This window comes from Phyllobates terribilis, unplaced genomic scaffold (genome assembly GCF_046119375.1).
Source record: "Phyllobates terribilis strain yellow unplaced genomic scaffold, ASM4611937v1 Scaffold_2__4_contigs__length_985480577, whole genome shotgun sequence".
In the NCBI taxonomy this organism is placed as follows: domain Eukaryota; kingdom Metazoa; phylum Chordata; class Amphibia; order Anura; family Dendrobatidae; genus Phyllobates; species Phyllobates terribilis.
In genome coordinates, this window is record NW_027362762.1 from 84,700,678 (window position 1) to 84,726,557 (window position 25,880).

The 25,880-nt window shown below is 47.6% G+C and overlaps 1 protein-coding gene across 4 annotated transcripts in view; it reads right to left on the reverse strand.

Annotated features, from left to right (window-relative positions):
- Nucleotides 1-25,880, reverse strand: part of CUNH11orf97 (chromosome unknown C11orf97 homolog) — a 157,756-nt gene that overhangs the window by 116,470 nt on the left and 15,406 nt on the right. For all 4 annotated transcript variants that reach the window (XM_073669744.1, XM_073669746.1, XM_073669740.1 and 1 more), the window contains exons 2-3: nt 3,860-4,004; nt 1,390-1,485 (exon numbers count right to left, since the gene is read on the reverse strand). In XM_073669744.1, coding sequence (XP_073525845.1) covers nt 1,390-1,485; nt 3,860-3,989 — 226 coding nt within the window. In that variant the 5' untranslated portion in view covers nt 3,990-4,004. The remainder of the gene's footprint in view (nt 1-1,389; nt 1,486-3,859; nt 4,005-25,880) is intronic.

The window sequence follows — 25,880 nt, forward strand, 5'->3', positions numbered from 1 at the left end:
GACAAACACCCGAAATTCCATTAATTTTTCCTGAGCAATCGTGGAAGCAGCTAAAAATACACCCTTGGAATTTAAACAGGCAATACGGGCATGACTGACCATTTTTTTTTCTTTCTTCATACGAAGCTCACAGCCTTTAATCAAATGACCAGATTTTCCGCAATAGAAACACAAGCCTTCAAAAAATCGACGGTCTTTTTCTTGAGAGCGAGGTGCCACCGATCCAATCTCCATCGGTTCACCACTGTTAGTACACACATTCTCATAACCAGAAACTGACATAGCAGAGGATTTGCTCTCATTAACCCTTGCACGCAGTCTTCTATCCACCCGTATAGCTAATTGCATAGCCTGTTGCAAATCTTCAGGTGTAGGATAAGCAATTAGCAGGTCTTTAACCCTTTCACTGAGCCCAGCAAGAAATAGACTTTTCAGAGCAGAATCGTTCCACCCTGTTTGAGTAGACCAACGACGGAAATGAGTACAATATTTTTCCACATTACCTGATCCTTGTTTTAAACGTCTCAACTCAGTCTCAGCTGATGCGACACGGTCAGGATCATCATATAATAGTCCCAAAGCAGAAAAAAAACTATCCACTGATCTGAAGCATGTATCACTAGGTTGCAAAGAAAAGGCCCACTCCTGAGGCTCTTTGCGCAAAAGTGACATTATGAACCCTACGCGCTGGGATTCATCCCCAGAGGACTTAGGTCTCAAACGAAAATACAATAAGCAAGCATTTTTGAATGAAAAAAATTCTCGGTGTTCATCAAAAAATAAATCGGGCAAACATACCTTAGGCTCCAAGAAATGTGCTCCAGGACAGTTACTCACGTGTTGACGGAGCTCGGCCACCTCCAGAGAGAGTCCCTGCAGGCGATGAACCAAATCCTGAACCGACACCATGATGGAACAGAAAAATCTTTCCTTAGAGAATTTGCTGGCTGGACTTACTGTTATGTTCTGCTACCAGAGCTAAGGAAAGAGAGGAGATCTGTCCCTACGATAGAACTCAGCTTAATCCCTACGATGTAACAGGGAACCTGATCCTGCGATCAGACCTGCTAAAGTCCTAAGCTAGTCTGTACGGAGACCTATAGATGTGAGGAAGGAATCCCTACAAGTACTAAGGACTGGGAGGAATATGGGACACCTCCTAACAGAAATAGTAGCAGACAGACGAACAAACAAAATATATAGAACATAGAGGTCAGTAGACCAAGCAAACTAACAGAGCAAGACACAGAGCACAGGCTAGCTAGAAAGTAGATATACAATGAAGTCCAGCAAAGCCAGAAGGGCGGAGCAGGATTAAATAGGCCAACAAGGTCATGTGACCAGCAAAGGAAAAAAAACTAAGAGCAAGGTTCTAACATGAACTCTCACCTGATGGGACTTTAATTTCTTCTTTCTCAAAAAATCTCTCCTCTTGGGTCAGCTGTTGAACCCTTTTTGGTGTGCCGACATAAAAGAAATGCTTCCCTGTTGGAAAAAGGAAGAAACATTAAGCTGTTTTCTGGAATGGTCATGGTAACACATCCTTAGGGCTAGTCGGATGACAGTATTTTTGGTCTGAGTGAGATGCAACAAAACATTGGATCATGCCATCATGACAGCACCATTACATTTCCTCCCCTTGGATTTCCTGTCTGCTATATGAGGTAAATGTATGTAGAAGGAAAGTATGTACAGTACAGACCAAACGTTTGGACACACCTTCTCATTTAAAGATTTTTCTGTATTTTCATGACTATGAAAATTGTACATTCACACTGAAGGCATCAAAACTATGAATTAACACATGTGGAATTATATACTTAACAAAAAAGTGTGAAACAACTGAAAATATGTCTTATATTCTAGGTTCTTCAAAGTAGCCACCTTTTGCTTTGATAACTGCTTTGCACACTCTTGGCATTCTCTTGATGAGCTTCAAGAGGTAGTCACCGGAAATGGTTTTCACTTCACAGGTGTGCCCTGTCAGGTTCAATAAGTGGGATTTCTTGCCTTATAAATGGGGTTGGGACCATCAGTTGTGTTGTGCAGAAGTCTGGTGGATACACAGCTGATAGTCCTACTGAATAGACTGTTAGAATTGGTATTATGGCAAGAAAAAAACAGCTAAGTAAAGAAAAATGAGAGGCCATCATTACTTTAAGAAATGAAGGTCAGTCAGTATGAAAAATTGGGAAAACTTTGAAAGTGTCCCCAAGTGCAGTTGCAAAAACCATCAAGCGCCACAAAGAAACTGGCTCACATGAGGACAGCCCCAGGAAAGGAAGACCAAGAGTCACCTCTGCTTCTGAGGATAAGTTTATCCGAGTCACCAGCCTCAGAAATCGCAGGTTAACAGCAGCTCAGATTAGAGACCAGGTCAATGCCACACAGAGTTCTAGCAGCAGACATATCTCTACAACAACTGTTAAGAGGAGACTTTGTGCAGCCGGCCTTCATGGTAAAATAGCTGCTAGGAAACCACTGCTAAGGACAGGCAACAAGCAGAAGAGACTTGTTTGGGCTAAAGAACACAAGAAATGGACATTAGACCAGTGGAAATCTGTGCTTTGGTCTGATGAGTCCAAATTTGAGATCTTTGGTTCCAACCACCGTGTCTTTGTGCGACGCAGAAAAGGTGAACGGATGGACTCTACATGCCTGGTTCCCACCGTGAAGCATGGAGGAGGAGGTGTGATGGTGTGAGGGTGCTTTGCTGGTGACACTGTTGGGGATTTATTCAAAATTGAAGGCATACTGAACCAGCATGGCTATCACAGCATCTTGCAGCGGCATTCTATTCCATCCAGTTTGCGTTTAGTTGGACCATCATTTATTTTTCAACAGGACAATGACCCCAAACACACCTCCAGGCTGTGTAAGGGCTATTTGACCAAGGAGGAGAGTGATGGGGTGCTACGCCAGATGACCTGGCCTCCACAGTCACCAGACCTGAACCCAATCGAGATGGTTTGGTGTGAGCTGGACCACAGAGTGAAGGCAAAAGAGCCAACAAGTGCTAAGCATCTCTGGGAACTCCTTCAAGATTGTTGGAAGACCATTTCCGGTGACTACCTGTTGAAGCTCATCAAGAGAATGACAAGAGTTTACAAAGCAGTCATCAAAGCAAAAGGTGGCTACTTTGAAGAACCTAGAATATAAGACATATTTTCAGTTGTTTCACACTTTTTTGTTAAGTATATAATTCCACATGTGTTAATTCATAGTTTTGATGCCTTCTTTGTGAATGTACAATTTTCATAGTCATGAAAATACAGAAAAATCTTTAAATGAGAAGGTGTGTCCAAACTTTTGGTCTGTACTGTATGTAAGAAGAACGACCTGGTGGAGCTGTCATGATGGACTCCTGGAAATACCATTACCGGTAGGACTAATTCCTACTTTTGCGGACCGAGTGCGGTCTGTGGAAAAAACTGCAAGAGGGCTGTAAAGACAATAGTTTTTTTCACATGGTTCGAATGTGAAAAAAATCACAACATGCACTATTCTCTTCTGTATTTCACATGAGACTCACCTAAACAAGTCTATGGGCACACAAAATACAATCGGATCATATATGGATCTTCCGTATTGCATCCAATATTTATAGATTAATTGCCAATAACTATATTTGATCTTGTGCATTTTAAAATCTTGATGTATAAAAAACGGATGTTACACGGTTATAAAAACAGACACACGGATAACAATCATGCGAGTTTTCTGGATGAAACTCAGACGACTTTTCATACTCTCGTCTGAGCCCAGTCTTTGGACCTTTTCTAGGCGTTTTAATCATTTTCCAAAGTTGTGACTTGAAGCTTCTGATTTGAGACTTGTGAAGTTGTATTTTTTTACTCACTGACTGTTGGGTCTCCCATTGAAGAAATCAACTCATGTTCTTGGCACCCGTCATCAACCTCTTCATCTGATGTCACATTCCACAGTCCAACGTCCCCTCCATGAATTCTGCTCCTCGGCTGCCTCTTCATATCATTTAGTAGAAGCTATAAAGACAACAGCCATGTCTGAGTCCTGTCTACAGCTCCACTGGATGTTATTACTTTACAATTTTTCCAGTTTGGCTATGGCCCCACTATCAGTATTTGGTCAGTATTTTTTCTCTGGAGTCGGAGCCAAAACCAGGTGAGGAACAATCAGAGAAAAGGTATAATAGAAACAAGTGTACCAATTCTTCATTTATCACCCACTCCTGGTTTTGGCTCCCACTCCTGAGAAACGATACTGACCGAATACTGACCAAATACTGATAGTGGGGCCGTGGCCTTATATCCATTATTCTGGCAACAATTTTCTCGTTTGCACTGAATGGCTCTCCTACACGATTCTCCAGTATGTAAAATCGCTGAGGGAATAAATTCACCTTCATAATAAGGTATATATAAGAAGGCAATGGTGATCTAACATTGTCCCACAACGAAGAGGGCACTGCACGTGTGTGGTCATTCTCCATGAAAAGAAAATGGTACATATCCAAAAAGTAGCGTGGTACATGCCAGAACACACGTCGGCAACATCTCAGCAGCATGAAGGCCTATGAGGTAGCTGAGTTCGGGTCAGGAGACCCGCGGATGGTCCGTACACTCCGGGGTGTGAGCCATAGGCCTCATCCACAGGTCAGCGATTTTCTCGTATGAGAGTTTCATCAGTGGTATAGTTGGATCAAGATCTGACATTGTGGCGCCCCTGAGGGTTCGGTCGCCACAGAGGTACTGCACCTCACCCAGAGGTGTGGTGTCTCCCTTCTCTCAGGTAAGGAGGGAGTGCTGCACGGAACCCCAAACACCTACATCCAACACTACACTACCCCAGGCCAGCAGGAGGGGCAAGACGCAATGTAGTTTTCTGCTGAGCCCTGACCCTGGCTGGGGTGGGGGGAACCCAAAGTTAGGGGGAACCAGCAGTGGGTGTGGGTGGAGGAAGTAGTTCATGGGAGCACTGATACAGTAAAGATGTAAAATAGGAAAGCCATCTTGGGATAGTAGCCTAGTAGTTGGAGAACAGTCTGGGAGCAGAGTCTCTCTAGGAGCTCTACTCCACTACAAGGGCCCAGGACTGAGGCCCAGGAGCCCCGAACCTGCCAGGTGTCAGGAGGATCTAGGCTGCAAGAAGGGGACCGGCCACTGGCCCAGTCGTGCAGCTTCAAGCCTCGGCTGGAAAGACCGGAGGCTTCTGACTTCTATAACTATAAGCCAAACTCTCACTTCAATCCAAGTAAGGTCAAGCAGGTCTGTGCAACTCCGTCGGACAGGGGGGACCTCGCAGCACCAGAATAGGATTCACAGTGGGAAGCGCAGGGCAGAAGGGAGTAAAGACCCAGCGTGAAGTCGGTCTAGGAAGGTACATATGAAGATGGGGTTCTGCCAGGTACACCCGAGCTGCCTGGGGAAGGACTGGACCCCTGCCCGGTGAACGCGGGAGGCTTGCACCAGTACTATGCACCTGGGGAACTTGAACAGAACTGTGAGTAAACTCGGATGACTGCACTGAACTGCCTCCGCTCCTTCATTTCGCCGGTACCTTTTCCCTCCCTGCACTGCAATGCCCAGCGCACCTCCTCCATTTTCTTCTACACTGCCCTGAGGCCTGCTCCACCTGTGGGGAGCCGTTCCATCTTAAGTTGCCCTATCATCTACCTCAGAGGACTGCCGCAGCGCTGGTGATCCTCACCAGACACCACAGGTGACGTCACGACAAAATCCCCTATAAATATCCCCTTTTTGCACTGACCGCCCTGGGTCACGGACCGGGCCGGCCACCGTGATCTCCCCCAAAAGCAGCCATCAGGCCCGGCTGCCGAGTGCCCCACGGCCCTGGGGGCGAATCAACATGTCTCCGCGATTTTGCAGTCCCTAAAAATCATGGGTATGTTGACTGCCCCATTCACTATTATAAGTACTGGGGCCATCCGTGAAAAACATGGACAGTACTCCTACGCGATGTGTGAATTCGGATGTGTGAATGAGCTTTTAGACTGATGGGATGAGCTCAGCCAACTAAAGAGGCCGTCACCACCTCCAAGGAGCAAGCTGCTGTGACTGCAATATATATATATATACATATATATTTATACACAGTGGGTACGGAAAGTATTCAGACCCCTTTACATTTTTCACTCTTTGTTTCATTGCAGCCATCATTAAAGTACACTCTGCACCTCATCTTGACTGAAAAAAAAAAAACAGAAATGTAGAAATTTTTGCAAATTTATTAAAAAAGAAAAACTGAAATATCACATGGTCATAAGTATTCAGACCCTTTGCTCAGTGTTGAGTAGAAGCACCCTTTTGAGCTAGTACAGCCATGAGTCCTCTTGGGAATGATGCAACACGTTTTTCACACCTGGATTTGGGGATCCTCTGCCATTCTTCCTTGCAGATCCTCTCCAGTTCCGTCAGGTTGGATGGTGATCGTTGGTGGACAGCCATTTTCAGGTCTCTCCAGAGATGCTCAATTGGGTTTAGGTCAGGGCTCTGGCTGGTCCAGTCAAGAATGGTCACAGAGTTGTTCTGAAGCCACTCCTTTGTTATTTTAGCTGTGTGTTTAGGGTAATTGTCTTGTTGGAAGGTGAACCTTCAGTCAAGTCTGAGGTCCAAAGCACTCTGGAAGAGGTTTTCATCTCTGTACTAGGCCGCATTCATGTTTCCTTCAATTGCAACCAGTCATCCTGTCCCTCCAGCTGAAAAACACCCCCATAACATGATGCTGCCCCCACCATGTTTCACTGTTGGGATTGTATTGGGCAGGTGATGAGCAGTGCCTGGTTTTCTCCACGCATACTGCTTAGCATTATCAGTAAAAAGTTCTATCTTCGTCTCATCAGACAAGAGAATCTTATTTCTCATAGTCTTGGAGTCCTTCATGTGTTTTTGAGCAAAGTCTATGCAGGCTTTCATATGTCTTGCACTGAGGAGAGGCTTCCATCGGGCCACTCTGACATTAAGGCCCGACTCGTGGAGGGCTGCCATGATAGTTGACTTTGTGGAACTTTCTCCCATCTCCCTACTGCATCTCTGGAGCTCAGCCACAGTGATCTTGGGGTTCTTCTTTACCTCTCTCACCAAGGGTCTTCTCCCACGATTGCTCAGTTTGGCTGGATGGCCAGGTCTAGGAAGACTTCTGGTGGGCCTAAACTTCTTCCAGTTAAGGATTATGGAGGCCATTGTGCTCTTAGGAACCTTGAGTAATGCAGAAATTCTTTTGTAACCTTGGCCAGATCTGTGCCTTGCCACAATTCTGTCTCTGAGCTCCTTGGGCAGTTCCTTTGAGCTCATGATTCTCATTTGGTCTGACATGCACTGTGAGCTGTGAGGTCTTATATAGACAGGTGTGTGCCTGACAAATCAAGTCCTATCAGTTTAATTAAACACAGCTGGACTCCAATGAAGGAGTAGAACCAGATCACAAGGAAATGGACCGCATGTGACTTAAATATGAGTGTCTGAGCAAAGGGTCTGAATACTTATGACCATGTGATATTTCAGTTTTTCTTTTTTAATAAATTTGCAAAAATTTCTAGATTTCTGTTTTTTTTTCAGTCAAGATGGGGTACAGAGTGTACTTTAATGAGAAAAAAAATTACCAAATGGCTGCAATGAAACAAAGAGTGAAAAATTTAAAGGGGTCAGAATACTTTCCGTACCCACTATAAATATTATATATATATATATATATATATATATATATATATATATATTGGCACCCCGAGTTCCGAAACAAATATGTTTCGGGAGCTAAAAAAGTGGGACTATGCGTGGAGAGGAGTGAATATGCATTTTCTTTCAATCGCAGCCGCAGCTCAGCGCTCCTCTGTGCCTGCTATTAAAGAAATTGCATATTCACTCTTCTCCACTCCCATGGGCATGGAGAAGAGTGAATATTCATTTACCTTTAGCAGCGGGCACACAAGGTAGGTGCAGCAGCAGCTACTGCCTGTGCCTGTGCCCCGCTTCTCCGACGCTGCAACCCCCCACCACTATCCACCACCAGAATGTATATATCCGAGTATAAGCTGAGGGAGTCTTTTTCAGCACAAAAAATGTGCTGAAAAAGTCAGCTTATACTCAAGTATACACGGAACAACGTCAGCTGATGTTTTTCTCAGACTCACCTCAACATTAAGGTCTTTATGTAGTAAGATATGTATATACCACCGTGTGTGCTAAGATATTAGCAAGCATTGAATATATGAAATATAAACTGTATTACTGCCATATAGAATATGCTTATAAAGTGAGGTACTTTGTGCACAAATTGGTCAGTTCATAAAAGAAAACGTACGCTGCCTTGCTGTGGCTGGTGGGTGCACAATATATAAATACTTTGATATAATATATTGAAGTCACAGCAGCTTGCACCTATTCACATTTGCTTCATTCTTTAAGGGGTGCTGGTCAGTTTTTCTTTCTTTGTACCATTTTTTACATGATGTTGAAACAATCCTATAGAAATCATGCACAGGACACAGCAGCGAATCTCCTTCGGATCAGGTCCATTTTCAGCTGATAACCAATTAAAGCCCTGCATCCATAGTGAAGGAGGTGGGGGCTTAGCCATCTTTTTTTCTACTGGAGGCAGGGCAGAGGGGGAGGCTCCTGCTGCCGACAGGTCAGTGAGGAGTGAGACATGGCTGATCTCCTGAGACACACAAAGAACATATTTCTCTAGCAAATTTCTCAGTTTTAATTGTAGCATGAGACAAAAAAAGGATAAAATAAAAGGAGGAAATTTAAGGGAGGAAGTGCTGGGATGTTTTAGATGTTTTTACACATTCACCTTTTCATCCACCTGCCCAAAGTACTCTAATTAAAGAGAGTCTGTCCACCCTAAAACGCATAGTAAACTACTTATTCAGTTATATAAGGTTCTTAGTCCCCTGTAAATATAACATCAGCCCTATGGATTTCAATATTTTATTAGCCAAAAAAAGCGACTTGTATCTCATATGTAAATGAGGGAGCTTTGGTGCACTCTTGGTGTGGCCAAGAACGCAGTGCACTGTTCTGCGGACCTCAATTTGCATTTCAAGCACTCTCCTTGATCCTGAATGACAGCCCAGAGTGAGCGCTGCTTGAATTCAATCCACGGCACACTGACACTGAACGAGTCCAGTGGCGTCGCAAAGTGTGGGTGCAGGTGCACTCTTAGCCCTGGCTCGCTAAGCTTCCGCTATCATTTTAGGGAGCTGCATCCGCGGACAGGAGCCGGACTTGGCGGCACGCCTGCACTGACATTGTGTGAACACCACTGGGCTCCTTCAGTGTCAGTGTGTTAAGGAATCAGTTCAGGCAGTGCTCGCTCTCGGCAAGTAAGTGTAGCACCCTGAGGATTCGGCTGCTACAGGGGTATTACACCTCAAGCCAGAGGTGTGGTATTCCACTCCCGGGTAAGGATGGAGTGTGGAACTGAGCTCAGTAGGCTGCATGCACTACACACATCCCATTTCCGGGGGACAGACCAATGGTACTCCCACTAGAGAAATGTGCAGGTACGACAGTGTCTGTCCCTGGCTGGAGTGGGAGGGGGGTGGAACATCCCAGTAGTGTAGGGGCAGATAGGGGGAGCAGTCTGGGTAAAGCTAGGAGCTCATTGGGTGCTGGTCACCTGAGCTCACACATAGAGGGAGTATATAAGGTGGGAACCATCTTAGATCAGGGTCTTTTGTAGAGGTTTGGTCAGTCAGTCTGTCAGAGTGGAGTCAGAAGAAGAGAGCAGAGGAGAAGAGCAGCTCCAAGGCCCAGAGAGAGAGAGGAGAAAGAAGGACCCAGAGGGGGAGAAGAGAGAACTCCAAGAACCCAAGATTAGATCAGCGGGTGAAGAGTTGGCACAAGGGTACCGGATCCCAAGCTGGTGGAGGGCACTAATCCTCAGCCAGAGACCGGAGGTCGTGGGCAGGATCTGCCACGACCACCCACTAAATCCACCCGGAAGGCAGACCAAGAATAGGGTCAGGGAACCCAGAGACAAGGGTTTACCTACAAGAGGCCCGAGGGAGCCGGACTTAGGTGGATCCCTGGTGGGGAAGGCCAGAGAGAAGGAACGTCAGAAAGGGAGCTCAGGATCACGCTCCAGAATTACGTGGGAGTTGGCCGAGTCCAGGACCTGGTGGACGCAGCACGGCTCGGGCGGTCACTCAAGGCCGGAGTGACCAGAACAACAGCAGTAAGTAAAAACCCTGAACTGCACAGCCCGACTCTGAGTCTCATTACATCCTCACTGCACCTCCACAACCACCATCCTCTGCAACTGACCCCCTGAGGCTATACCCCTCCCGTTGGGGGTTATACTACCCGAAGCTGCACACACACCACCAGCCTCAGCGGACCCTGCTGCAGCGGTGGCCGTAGTGACCGCAAATCAACGGGTGGCGTAGTCGACATAAAAGAACATCTAGTAACATCTAAAAGGACTGCCACACACTGAGCTTGACACCCTGGGCACGGACCGGGTCACCGCCACTCGGAGACTACAACCCCCATCTGATCCGGCTCCGGGTATCCCCCAAACAACACTGGCCCAGGGGGCGCGTCAACTTTGGCGTAGTCGGCAGGATAACGTGCCCGCAACAACCGGGTACTGCGTGCCTGAAGAAAAGTTCACCGTTACCTCAAAAAGAAGTCTCCCGCCGGTTCCGGAGGGTCCCCGCCAACGGACCCCATCACAGGTCGTTTCCCGCCGGTTGTCCGCCATTTGCCGCTTTTTCCCGCCATCCATGGAGTTTCCCGCCACTGGGAGACGATTCCCGCCATTTCCAAAGATTTCCCGCCTTGGAAGAGCGGACGCCATTATGGGCGTGCCAGAGGGTGGCAAGAGGCCACCTCCCATCGTGGGCCAGGTCGAAGAATGGCGCCAAAAGCGGAAACCGCGCCCACCAACAGAGACTGTGATGCTGGAAGTGTCCATCAGCGTGAGAGAACTGCCCCTGGAACTGACAATCACAAAGTTGCCCCGGGACCACCCTCAATGTGGGCGGAGACAGAACAAGAGAGCAAAGATGGGTGTCGCCTGGAGCAGTCTGTAGAGAGCGCACTCGGAGACAAGAAGTCTGGAGAGGAGTCCAGAGAAAGCGTACCCGGAGATGGAGGGAGAGACAGGCTTTACCGACCCAGTGGTCAGGAGCCTGCTGCAAGCAACGACCCCACTAGGCTTAGTGGAGATCCTGGCACAGCTCCCCCGAGACCGGGAGTGTGCACAGACTGCGCTGGAGAGCCTCGCACGGAGGATGGCCCGGGTACAGCGAGAGACGTTGGCGGAGTGGAGCCGAGAGATGGCCCAGCAGACCGAAACCCGTCAGCGGAGCACGCCACCCGAGACGAGGAGACAGACCGCCTCTGAGGATGGTGCAGGAGGACTCAAGGCCGGAGACGGCGCCGAGAAGGGAGCCGAACGGAAGGAGGCAGGTAAAGGGGACGTCTCTACCCCGAGCCGGGATACCGTGTACCTGCCCCAGCTCCCCGTCGCAGAGCCCGAAATTCCCCCTGCCGTGCCCGTCGCTGCATTGTCACCGCCGCAGACTAGGCCTCAACCGGAAACTGCGGCCGCGACCCCTGTGACGTCACACGCCTCGACCTCGAGCGTGGCCAAGCAGGAAATACCATCAGCCTGGTCGCAAGGCCTAGTACCCCCGGGCGCCGCAATTCCAACAGCGCCCCCTACCTCCGCGGAGCCACCGGCCTGGTCGCAGGGCCGAGTAACCCAGGGCGCCGCCGTTCTTACGGTGCCCTTTGCCTTTAGGGTGCCCCAAGCCTGGTCGCAAGGCCTGGTCAACCCGGGCGCCGCTACCATCAACGCGCCCTCAACATCTAGAGTGCCGCACCTGGGTGAAAATCTATTTGCCCAGCATACGTGCCCGGATGGGCAGCCCTTTGTATGGCCCCAGGAGTACATTCAGCTGGAACTCCAGAGAGCAAGGCCCATGTGCGAGCCCCTGATTCCGGCTCCGAAGCCTGTAAAGAGGACCTCGCCCCCGCTAGAGGAGGCACAGTTTGAGTGGGACCCCACCGGAGGAGACCTCATGGGGTTCACTCAGGAGACTCGGGCGGCCGCAGCGGAGCGTGCAGAGTGCTGCCGCCAGCAGCTCGAGGTCTTCGAGAAGGAGCGGAGAGAGAGGCGGGTCCGGGAACAGCAAGCACAGATAAGGAGCGCGGAGCAGAAGAGCCGGACCAGGAGAGATCCCCGTGCAGCTCATGGTCCCCGTACCACCGGGACTGTGATTAAATTCAACCTGCAGCATGGGTGGGGCTTCATAAGAGACCATCATACCCCCGGCGACGTCTTTGTCACCCGCAGAGACGTAGAAAGCCATCTGCCGGAGGGACACAGAGGTCGTGACCTGTATGTAGGGGACGAGGTCACCTTCACCCGGCACAAATGTGCCAAAGGACCCTACGCCCTCCATGTACATCGCCTGACGGAAGAGGAGCTGCGGTGTGAGGAGGAGCAAGAGGACCCGGACGGGTCTGAAACTGAAACCAACCAACAAGAAAGAGCAGGAGGACGCCGTCGTTGAAGTACGGTAGAGAGAGACTGTATAAAGTTGCCCGTCGGGGTACCAAGAACTGTTGCTGATTTAAATATGTCCCCGTTGGGACAAGAGTGAACTGTTAACCCGTGTGTCCCTATTCCCATTACCTGGCCGAGGACTGAGAGCGGCCATACCTCCCCTTGTATATAGTTGCGCTTCCTAAGGCGCCCCCCTACCGGTTTTATAGGAAGCCATTTTCTTTAACAGACTGTCGCGCTTTTCCCGGTCACAAGTTGCACCGTGGCCGGAGGAGCAAGAGTGTTTACAAGACTGTTATTTATGGAAAGTTTTATATGGAAAAGTTTATTGCTGATAATATATATGATGTTTTATATGTTTATATGTTGATGTTTATGAAAAATAATTATATGTTTTGGATGTTTTTGTATCTTACAGCCCGAGGACGTGCTGTGATTTACCAGGGGGGAATGCAGCACCCTGAGGATTCGGCTGCTACAGGGGTATTACACCTCAAGCCAGAGGTGTGGTATTCCACTCCCGGGTAAGGATGGAGTGTGGAACTGAGCTCAGTAGGCTGCATGCACTACACACATCCCATTTCCGGGGGACAGACCAATGGTACTCCCACTAGAGAAATGTGCAGGTACGACAGTGTCTGTCCCTGGCTGGAGTGGGAGGGGGGTGGAACATCCCAGTAGTGTAGGGGCAGATAGGGGGAGCAGTCTGGGTAAAGCTAGGAGCTCATTGGGTGCTGGTCACCTGAGCTCACACATAGAGGGAGCATATAAGGTGGGAACCATCTTAGATCAGGGTCTTTTGTAGAAGTTTGGTCAGTCAGTCTGTCAGAGTGGAGTCAGAAGAAGAGAGCAGAGGAGAAGAGCAGCTCCAAGGCCCAGAGAGAGAGTGGAGAAAGAAGGACCCAGAGGGGGAGAAGAGAGAACTCCAAGAACCCAAGATTAGATCAGCGGGTGAAGAGTTGGCACAAGGGTACCGGATCCCAAGCTGGTGGAGGGCACTAATCCTCAGCCAGAGACCGGAGGTCGTGGGCAGGATCTGCCACGACCACCCACTAAATCCACCCGGAAGGCAGACCAAGAATAGGGTCAGGGAACCCAGAGACAAGGGTTTACCAACAAGAGGCCCGAGGGAGCCGGACTTAGGTGGATCCCTGGTGGGGAAGGCCAGAGAGAAGGAACGTCAGAAAGGGAGCTCAGGATCACGCTCCAGAATTACGTGGGAGTTGGCCGAGTCCAGGACCTGGTGGACGCAGCACGGCTCGGGCGGTCACTCAAGGCCGGAGTGACCAGAACAACAGCAGTAAGTAAAAACCCTGAACTGCACAGCCCAACTCTGAGTCTCATTACATCCTCACTGCACCTCCACAACCACCATCCTCTGCAACTGACCCCCTGAGGCTATACCCCTCCCGTTGGGGGTTATACTACCCGAAGCTGCACACACACCACCAGCCTCAGCGGACCCTGCTGCAGCGGCGGCCGTAGTGACCGCAAATCAACGGGTGGCGTAGTCGACATAAAAGAACATCTAGTAACATCTAAAAGGACTGCCACACACTGAGCTTGACACCCTGGGCACGGACCGGGTCACCGCCACTCGGAGACTACAACCCCCATCTGATCCGGCTCCGGGTATCCCCCAAACAACACTGGCCCAGGGGGCGCGTCATAAGCACTGTCCATCAGGAACTCTTGGCCATGACAAGGGTACACCGAAGTACCTTAATTTTTGTATCAAATAAAAGTCTTTTCACTGCAGAGAAGAATGCGAACCACCCGAACGTTTATAGTTTATGGGTGGTCCGGAAGTAATTGTAATGAATCTTTTCAACCATCTGCTCACTCTCTGTATCTTCCATCTCTTAGTCGCAGGTGATATTTCTCCTAATCCAGGACCCTCCAGTAATAATAACACTAACTCTTTCCCTGTTACATTCAGAAACCCTGCTAATCTCATTAATATTCCCTGCATATCTTCTGTCTCATACAACTGTGCCCTTTGGAATGCGCGCTCAGCATGTAATAAACTCTCTTACATCCATGACTTTTTCCTCTCTAATTCCCTCAACCTTCTGGCTGTCACCGAAACCTGGATCCAGCAGTCAGACACCACCGCCGCTGCAGCTCTCTCCTATGGTGGCCTACACTTCTCTCATACCCCGAGACCTGACAACAGATCAGGTGGAGGTGTTGGTCTGCTTCTTTCAACAAAATGTGCTTTTCAGGTTATCCCCCCAGTACCCTCCCTTATCCTCCCTTCTTTTGAGGCCCACACAGTCAGACTCTACCGGCCCTTCTCCCTGCAAGTAGCAGTTGTCTATCACCCTCCAGGTCCCTCCTGTCAGTTCCTGGATCACTTTGCTGCCTGGCTTCCAAATTTTCTATCCTGTGACATCCCCACTCTAATCATCTTTTATCGCTAACCTCCTCCTTCGGCCTTTCACAGCTTGCTAATTCTCCTACACATGAAGACGGGAACACATTGGACCTGATCTTCTCCCGGCTTTGCGCAGTACATGACTTTACTAACTCTCCCCTTCCACTCTCTGACCATAATCTTCTTTCATTCTCTGTCAAGAACTGTGACTCTACTCAAGACACCCCCACTTTCCACACTTATAGAAATATACGCGCCATTAAAACCCAGAAATTTATGAAAAAGTTGCAATCATCATTGGCCCCAATCTCCTCCCTCTCATGTCCCGACTCTGCATTGAAGCATTATAACAAAATAATGCTATGCGCCCTGGATGAAGCCGCACCTCCTACACAAAGAACAATTCGGCATAGATGGCGACAACCCTGGCACACGCCTCAAACACGTCTTCTCCAGAGGTACTCCAGGTGCGCTGAACGGCTGTGGAGAAAATCTAATCTGCCCGAAGATTTCCTCCATTATAAATTTATGCTGAAAACATATAACTCTGCCCTTCACCTCTCCAAACAAACCTACTTTAACAATCTCATCATCTTACTTTCCAATAATCCTAAACGCCTCTTTGACACATTTCATTCTCTCCTCAATGAAACAGCACAGGCCCCGACCACCGTCCTCAGTGCTGACGATCTGGCCAATTATTTACCATATCCGACAGGAAATTTTCTCCCAATCCCCAAACGTTATGCATGCTCTCCCCTGCCACATTGTATCTTGCTCACTTTCTGACTTCGAACCAGGCTCCTTGCATCTTCTCGCCCTACTACCTGCACCAGTGACCCTATTCCCTCACATCTCCTTCAGTCCCTTTCTCCAGCTGTCACCACTCACCTAACTAAAATTTTCAACTTCTCCCTCTCATCTGGTATCTTTCCCTCTTCTAATACATCCATTACTTAAAAAACCATCCCTTGACCAGAACTGCACGGCCAACTACAGACCTGTTTCCAATCTTCCATTTATCTCTAAACTCCTAGAACGCCTGGTCCATTCCCGTATAATCCGCTATCTCTCAGACAACTCTCTTCTTGACCCTCTACAATCTGGTTTCCGCTCTTTACATTCTACTGAAACTGCCCTCACTAAAGTCTCTAATGATTTACTAACAGCTAAATCTAATGGTCACTACTCCCTGCTGATTCTCCTGGATCTCTCTGCAGCATTCGACACTGTGGATCACCAGCTCCTCCTCACTATGCTCCGCACTATTGGCCTCAAGGACACTGTTCTCTCCTGGCTCTCCTCCTATCTCTCTGACTGCTCCTTCTGTGTCTTTTGCCGGCTCCTCCTCCTCTCTCCTTCCCCTTACTGTCGGGGTTCCTCAAGGATCAGTCCTAGGCCCCCTTCTTTTCTCCTTATACACCGCTCCTATTGGACAAACAATCAGCAGATTCGGTTTCTACCATTTCTATGCTGATGACACCCAATTATACACCTCTGCTCCGGACATCACCCCTGCATTACTACAAAAGACCAGTGATTGTCTTTCTGCTGTGTCTAACATCATGTCTTCCCTCTGCCTAAAACTGAATCTGTCAAAAACTGAACTACTCGTCTTTCCTCCCTCCACTAACCTACCTGTGCCCGATATTGCTATTTCCGTTTGTGGCTCAACCATTACTCCCCAGCAACAAGCCCGCTGTCTTGGGGTCATTTTTGATTCAGATGTTTCCTTCACTCCTCACATCAAATCACTCGCTCGTTCATGTCATCTACACCTCAAAAACATCTCAAGAATCAGGACATTTCTCACCTTTGACTCGGCAAAAACTCTTACTGCAGCTCTTATTCATTCTCGTCTGGACTACTGAAACTCTCTACTAATCGGGCTCCCTCTTACTAAACTCTCCCCTCTCCAATCTGTCCTTAACGCAGCAGCCAGGATCATATTCCTTGCCAACCGCTACACCGATGCCTCTTCCCTGTGCCAGTCCTTGCATTGGTTACCCATCCAATATAGAGTTCAATTTAACCTTATCACTCTTACCCACAAAGCGCTCCATGCTTCAGTACCCCCCTACATCTCTTCTCTTGTCTCAGTCTACCACCCTACACGTGCCCTCCGTTCTGCCAATGACTTAAAACTAAAATCCTCCATAATCCGAACTTCCCACTCCCGTCTCCAAGATTTCTCGCGTGCTGCGCCAATTCTTTTGAATGTACTACCCAGGACAGTTCGATTAATTCCCAATACCCACAGTTTCAAGCGGACCCTAAAAACCCATTTCTTTAGACTGGCGTATCGCCTAAACACACTCTCTCTCCGTCCCAGTTTTCCCCCATATTAAAATCTTCAATTTCAGCTTCATACCATCCATGTATTTAATAGCCGCGGTCAGGACTGTACACATACTGGCTAGCGACCAGTCCATGTATTATTATTTATCCTATTTAGTATATTAAAGCTGTATTATACAATATATGTACACTTTACCTTTTGTGTCTCCCCCATTTCCTCATACACTGTAAGCTTGCGAGCAGGGCCCTCACTCCTTTTGATTTGAGATATGCTTATTCTGTATTGTCTGTATAAGTCCCCCCTAAAATTGTAAAGTGCTGCGGAATATGTTGGCGCTATAAAAATAAAAAAATTATTATAAATTAATTAATTATTTTCTTGTTCAACATCTTTCTTTAGCTCTTCAAAGGAGTTTTCCAGGTTTGAGATATTTATGACCGATTGCATGGTAGATTTCTTATCAAATCTATATCTGTGCTGCGCATGAGGCTTCAAGCGTTTTATCAGAAAAACATAAGAATATGACGACTCGAATAAAGTACAAGTAAAGCATAATGTAAGGAGAGGACTGACACCGCACAGCACTGACTGCAAACTCACAGGGCAAAGCATTCATCCACCTAGAAGAGAACATACAGCTGCGGTTGTCGGATCACGTCACGTCACAGGGCGGTTATTGGGGTTGTCAGAATCAATCATTTTCACTACTTGCCTTGTTCAACCATCCTGTCAGAAGAATCAATCATCCGATTACTCACAGGTCAGCCGGCATTTACCGCACGTCTGTTGTGCACTTATTATCGGTGGTTTTATTGCTATTTTTCTGATTAAAGTAGAAAACTGTAAAAAAGGAAAACCTGTTGTACTGAATTTCTTTCCTTTTGTCTCTTCTTTCCTCCATTATTATGTGCAACAGAACTTCTGCCCAGTATGACCGGTAGATGTTACTGGGCGAGAATTTGCTTTCTCTACCCCATCTTCCTGACCAGCAGGGTGGTTTTATTTGGCCCGCGACCCCAGAACCACAACCCCTATGTAGGGCCCATAATACAGTATGGAGGACTATGTGGTGCACATAATACTGTATGGAGGACTATGTGGTGCACATAATACTGTATGGAGGACTATCTGGTGCCCATTATACTATATGGAGGACTATGTGGGGCCCATTATTCTATATGGAGGACTATGTGGGGCCCATTATTCTGTATGGAGGACTATGTGGGGCCCATTATTCTGTATGGAGGACTATGCGGTGCCCATTGTTCTGTATGGAGGACTATGTGGGGCCATTATTTTGTATGGAGGACTATGTGGTGCCAATAATACTGTATGGAGGGCTATGTGGGCCCATTATTCTGTATGAAGGACTATGTGGGGACATTATTCTGTATGGCGGACTATCTCGTACCCATTATACTGTATGGAGGACTATGTGGGGCCCATTGTACTATATGGAGGACTATGTGGGGCCATTATACTGTATGGAGGACTATGTGGGGCCCATTATTCTGTATGGAGGACTATGTGGGGCCCATTATTCTGTACGGAGGACTATGTGGGGCCCATTATACTGTATGTAGGACTATGTGGGGCCCATTATACTGTATGGAGGACTATGTGGTGCCCATTATTCTGTATGGAGGACTATGTGGGGCCATTATTTTGTATGGAGGACTATGTGGTGCCAATAATACTGTACGGAGGGCTATGTGGGCCCATTATTCTGTATGGCGGACTATATGGGGCCCATTATATTGTATGGAGGACTATGTGGGGCCCATTATACTGTATGGAGGACTATGTGGTGCCCATTATTCTGTATGGAGGACTATGTGGGGCCATTATTTTGTATGGCGGACTATCTGGTGCCCATTATACTATATGGAGGACTATGTGGGGCCCATTATTCTGTATGGAGGACTATGTGGGGCCCATTGTACTGTATGGAGGACTATGTGGGGCCATTATTCTTTATGGAGGACTATGTGGGCCCATTATACTGTATGGAGGACTATGTGGGGCCATTATTATGTATGGAGGACTATGTGGGGCCATTATTCCGTATGGAAGACTTTGTGGGGCCCATTATTCTATATGGAGGACTATGTGGGGCCCATTATTCTGTATGGAGGACTATGTGGGGCCCATTATTCTGTATGGAGGACTATGCGGTGCCCATTGTTCTGTATGGAGGACTATGTGGGGCCATTATTTTGTATGGAGGACTATGTGGTGCCAATAATACAGTATGGAGGGCTATGTGGGCCCATTATTCTGTATGAAGGACTATGTGGGGACATTATTCTGTATGGCGGACTATCTCGTACCCATTATACTGTATGGAGGACTATGTGGGGCCCATTATACTATATGGAGGACTATGTGGGGCCCATTATTCTGTACGGAGGACTATGTGGGGCCCATTATACTGTATGTAGGACTATGTGGGGCCCATTATACTGTATGGAGGACTATGTGGTGCCCATTATTCTGTATGGAGGACTATGTGGGGCCATTATTTTGTATGGAGGACTATGTGGTGCCAATAATACTGTATGGAGGGCTATGTGGGCCCATTATTCTGTATGGCGGACTATATGGGGCCCATTATATTGTATGGAGGACTATGTGGGGCCCATAATACTGTATGGAGGACTATGTGGTGCCCATTATTCTGTATGGAGGACTATGTGGGGCCATTATTTTGTATGGCGGACTATCTGGTGCCCATTATACTATATGGAGGACTATGTGGGGCCCATTATTCTGTATGGAGGACTATGTGGGGCCCATTGTACTGTATGGAGGACTATGTGGGGCCATTATTCTTTATGGAGGACTATGTGGGCCCATTATACTGTATGGAGGACTATGTGGGGCCATTATTATGTATGGAGGACTATGTGGGGCCATTATTCCGTATGGAAGACTATGTGGGGCCCATTATTATATATGGAGGACTATGTGGGGCCCATTATTCTGTATGGAGGACTATGTGGGGCCCATTATTCTGTATGGAGGACTATGCGGTGCCCATTGTTCTGTATGGAGGACTATGTGGGGCCATTATTTTGTATAGAGGACTATGTGGTGCCAATAATACAGTATGGAGGGCTATGTGGGCCCATTATTCTGTATGAAGGACTATGTGGGGACATTATTCTGTATGGCGGACTATCTCGTACCCATTATACTGTATGAAGGACTATGTGGGGCCCATTATACTATATGGAGGACTATGTGGGGCCCATTATACTATATGGAGGACTATGTGGGGCCCATTATACTGTATGGAGGACTATGTGGTGCCCATTATTCTGTATCGAGGACTATGTGGGGCCATTATTTTGTATGGAGGACTATGTGGTGCCAATAATACTGTATGGAGGGCTATGCGGGCCCATTATTCTGTATGAAGGGCTATGTGGGGCCCATTATACTATATGGAGGACTATGTGAGGCCCATTATACTATATGGAGGACTATGTGGGGCCCATTATACTGTATGGAGGACTATGTGGTGTCCATTATTCTGTATGAAGGACTATGTGAGGCCATTATTTTGTATGGAGGACTATGTGGTGCCAATAATACTGTATGGAGGGCTATGCGGGCCCATTATTCTGTATGAAGGGCTATGTGGGGCCCATTATACTATATGGAGGACTATGTGAGGCCCATTATACTATATGGAGGACTATGTGGGGCCCATTATACTGTATGGAGGACTATGTGGTGTCCATTATTCTGTATGAAGGACTATGTGAGGCCATTATTTTGTATGGAGGACTATGTGGTGCCAATAATACTGTATGGAGGGCTATGTGGGGCTATTATTCTGTATGAAGGACTATGTGGGGCCATTATTCTGTATGGAGGACTGTGTGGGGCCCATTATACTGTATGGAGGACTATGTGGGGCCCATTATTCTGTATGGAGGACTATGTGATGCCCATTATTCTGTATGGAGGACTATGTGGGGCCATTATTTTGTATGGAGGACTATGTGGGGCCATTATTCTGTATGGCGGACTATCTCGTACCCATTATACTGTATGGAGGACTATATGGGGCCCATATACTATATGGAGGACTATGTGGTGCCCATTATTCTGTACGGGACTATGTGGGGCCCATTATACTGTATGGAGGACTATGTGGTGCCCATTATTCTGTATGGAGGACTATCTGGTGCCCATTATACTATATGGAGGACTATGTGGGGCCCATTATTCTGTATGGAGGACTATGTGGGGCCATTATTCTTTATGGAGGACTATGTGGGGTCCTTATACTGTATGGAGGACTATGTGGGGCCATTATACTGTATGGAGGACTATGTGGGGACATTATTTTGTATGGAGGACTATGTGGGGCCATTATTCCGTATGGAAGACTATGTGGGGCCCATTATACTGTATGGAGGACTATGTGGGGCCCATTATTCTGTATGGAGGACTATGTGGTGCCCATTATTCTGTATGGAGGACTATGTGGGGCCATTATTTTGCATGGAGGACTATGTGGTGCCAATAATACTGTATGGAGGGCTATGTGGGCCCATTATTCTGTATGAAGGACTATGTGGGGCCATTATTCTGTATGGCGGACTATCTCGCACCCATTATACTGTATGGAGGACTATGTGGGGCCCATATACTATATGGAGGACTATGTGGGGCCCATTATTCTGTACGGGACTATGTGGGGCCCATTATACTGTATGGAGGACTATGTGGTGCCCATTATTCTGTATGGAGGACTATGTGGTGCCCATTATTCTGTATGGAGGACTATGTGGGGCCATTATTTTGTATGGAGGACTATGTAGTGCCAATAATACTGTATGGAGGGCTATGTGGGCCCATTATTCTGTATGAAGGACTATGTGGGGCCATTACTCTGTATGGAGGACTATCTGGTGCCCATTATACTGTATGGAGGACTATCTGGTGCCCATTATACTGTATGGAGGTCTGTGTGGGGCCCATTATACTGTATACTGGTTGGCCCGCAACTTTGTCCAAGTTTTTCATTTTGGCCCTCTGTGTGTTTGAGTTTGACATCCCTGCCCTAAGGGGCTGTCTCACGATAGACAATTATGGTGACCCCCATTTTGGAGGTGGGACCCACTTCTATGAGACAATTATGGCATAGCTATAAGATATGCTATAAATGTCTCTTGTGAGATAACCCCTTCAACTCTAAACACCACTAAAGCAAAGATACAGTATAAAGCATGGGGGACAGAATATCAGCCTGAACCTCTGATAATCCTGCAGTTTATCATGTACTTAGGATAGGTCATAAATATCTGACTGGTTTGGCCCCCTCAATGATCAGGTGTTATCAACTATGCTGTGGCTAGATGCAAACAGTGAACGGCACTGAACACCACAGCTCCCCACACTGCATAGTGGCTGCTGTCAAGAACTGCAGCTTGGACCCCAGTCCCTTGAATAGGGGTGATGCATTGGTGCATGCATACTTTCCCACCTCATTAGGTACAGGAGATGCCGCTGCACTCTCTGGGTGGTACTGATCCTGGAGCAACTGTGCAACGACCATCAAATATCATGAATGGACCCTACTAATTAGACTGTTGCCTCTTCAACTTTCTATTTAACATAGAGTAGTGCGTCTCCATGTCCGATATCAGCAGAGTATATCTACACAACCCTGTTAAGATCAGTTACATAGGACTGGTGTTAGGCGTTGACTTTTTATGGGAGACTGATGTGGTCATGCTCTGTTGTGGGCATGCTCTGTTGTGGGCATGTTCTGTTGCGGGCATGCTCTGTTGTGGACATGCTGTCTTGTGGCCATGCTCTGTTGCGGGCATGCTCTGTTGTGGGCATGCTGTGTTGTGGCTATGCTCTGTTGTGGGCATGCTGTGTTGCGGGCACGCTGTCTTGTGGCCATGCTCTGTTGTGGGCATGCTGTGTTGTGGGCATGCTGTGTTACGGGCACGCTGTCTTGTGGCCATGCTCTGTTGTGGGCATGCTCTGTTGCGGGCATGCTCTTTTGCGGGCATGCTGCGTTGCGGGCACGCTGTCTTGTGGCCATGCTCTGTTGTGGGCATGCTGTGTTGTGGGCATGCTGTGTTGCGGCAATGCTCTGTTGCGGACATGCTGTGTTGCAGCCATGCTGTTTTGCGGGCATGCTGTGTCGCGGGCATGTTCTGTTGCGGGCATGCTCTGTTGCGGGCATGCTCTGTTGCGGGCATGCTGTGTTGTGGCCATGCTCTGTTGTGGGCATGCTGTCTTGTGGCCATGCTCTGTTGCGGCCATGCTGTGTTGTGGGCATGCTGCGTTGCGGGCATGCTGTGTCACGGGCATGTTCTGTTGCGGGCATGCTGTGTTGTGGCCATGCTGTGTGATCTGTGCAGAGGTCTTAGTGCAGAGAGGGGGAGAATGTGAGCCATAACCCACACCTAATGTGACTGATGTGATTTTCTCTTATCTTCCTCCATCTGTATATTAAAGGTGTTACCCTTTAATGTTATCCTGTCTTTTGCATTTCCCGGGGGTACTTTTTATGCACCAGTTAGTAGCCATGCAAGAATAAATACAGTCATTGAGCACAAAGAATAATTTAGTATAAATGATTATGTTTTTACTTAATGAATTAGACTTTCTGTATGGAGTCAGAAGAAAGACGATACACACAGAATGAATAATTACAGTCTAAGTCTTCATTGAATTTTGCTGCAAGGAGTAGAAGAAAAGTGATTCCTTGACTAAATTAGTATAAACAGGTTATAAACAATGAGATTTCTATTCAGGGATATGATACATAGGCTCAGGTTCTAGAGGGGATTACGATAGAACAGGGGTGGGAAATTAATTTCCCCAAGGGGCCACATTAGAGATTGTGACTGTTGTAGAGGGCCCGACCAATAGACTGGAATTAATTCTGCTTTTTACTTAGTTAATCAAACAAGCGGCTCCTGTTAATTGGCCTTTGCACTGTTATGATCTGCTACAGGGACTAAGGAAAGACAGGAGAACTGTCCCTACAATAGAACTAAACTAGATCCCTACGATGTAACGGGGAACCTGATCCTGCGATCAGACCCGCTAAAGTCCTCGGCTAGTCTGAACGAAGACCTATAGATGTGAGGGAGGGATCCCTACAAGAACTAGGGACTGGGATAAGTTGGACACCTCCTAGCAGAAATAGTAGCAGTCAAAGACAAACACACAACAAAAAGCATAGAGGTCAGAAGACCTAGCAAAACTAACAGAGAACGGCAACAGAGCACAAAGCTAGCTCAAGAGTAGTAAATACAATGAAGTCCAGCAAGACCAGGAGGGCGGAGCCGGATTAAATAGGCAAAAATGGTCATGTGACCAGCAAACTAAAAAAAAACTAACAGGAGAGTTCTAACAGTACCCCCTCTTCTAAGAGGATCCTCCGGATCCCCTAGGTCCAGGCTTACCAGGAAACCTCCTGTGAAACGCTCTGACAAGTCTGGAAGCAGAAACATCATCCGCCCTCACCCATGAGTTATCCTCAGGTCCGAAACCCTTCCAAGCGACGAGATACTGCAAACTCCCTCTATACCGTCTAGAATTTAGGATGCGGGAAATTTCATATTCCCCGTCCTCCACCACCGGAGGAACAGTGGCAGAGGCGTCACCATCAGACACATCAGCTTTTTTCAACAGAGAAACATGAAACACCGGGTTAATCTTCCAGGACGTAGGAACCTCCAACCTAACAGCAGATTGGTTAACTATCTGAAGCACCTTAAAGGGCCCTACGAACTTGGGACCCAATTTTTTAGAAGGAATCCTCAATCGCAGATTCTTAGAGGACAACCAAACCATGTCACCAACAGCAAACAAAACCTCTTGCCGTTTCCTATCAAAGTACCTCTTAGATTTTTTGTTAGCCTCCTGAAGATTACCACGCACATCCGTCCAAACTCTCTCCAAATCACCGGAAAAACTCTCCTTCTCAGGCACAGCCGAAACCAATTTGGAGAATGACCCAAAAGACGGATGTCTCCCAGAACAACAAAAAAAAGGCGAACACCCAGCAGAAGAGGATGTATGGTTGTTAAGAGCAAATTCAGCAAGTGGCAGAAACTCAGACCACCCCTCTTGATTGTCTGCCACAAAGCAACGCAAGAACTGCTCAACATCCTGGTTCTTCCTTTCTGTCTGGCCATTAGACTCAGGATGATATCCAGATGAAAACGACAAATGAACTCCCAACCTGTCACAAAAGGCACGCCAAAAACGAGCCACGAACTGAGGTCCCCTATCAGAAACAATGTCAGTAGGAACACCATGTAGTCTGACAATTTCCTTGACAAAGGCCTTAGCGAGTGTCTTAGCGCAAGGCAGTTTGATGAAGGGAACCAAGTGACACATCTTGCTAAAACGGTCCACGACCACCCAGATGACCGTGAAACCTTCAGAGGGGGGAAGATCAGTAATAAAGTCCATAGCCAGATGTGTCCAAGGTGCACTAGGAACCTCCAGAGGACAAAGGAAGCCCGCAGCAGGAGCATGCGAAGACTTGGATCTAGCACACACAGTACATTGGCGCACCCACTTAATGACTTCCTTCTGCCATCCAGGCCACCAAAAACTGCGACCCACAAGTCTCTTGGTCTCAGAAATTCCTGGATGACCTGCCAACCGAGACTCATGACACTCAACAAACAAATC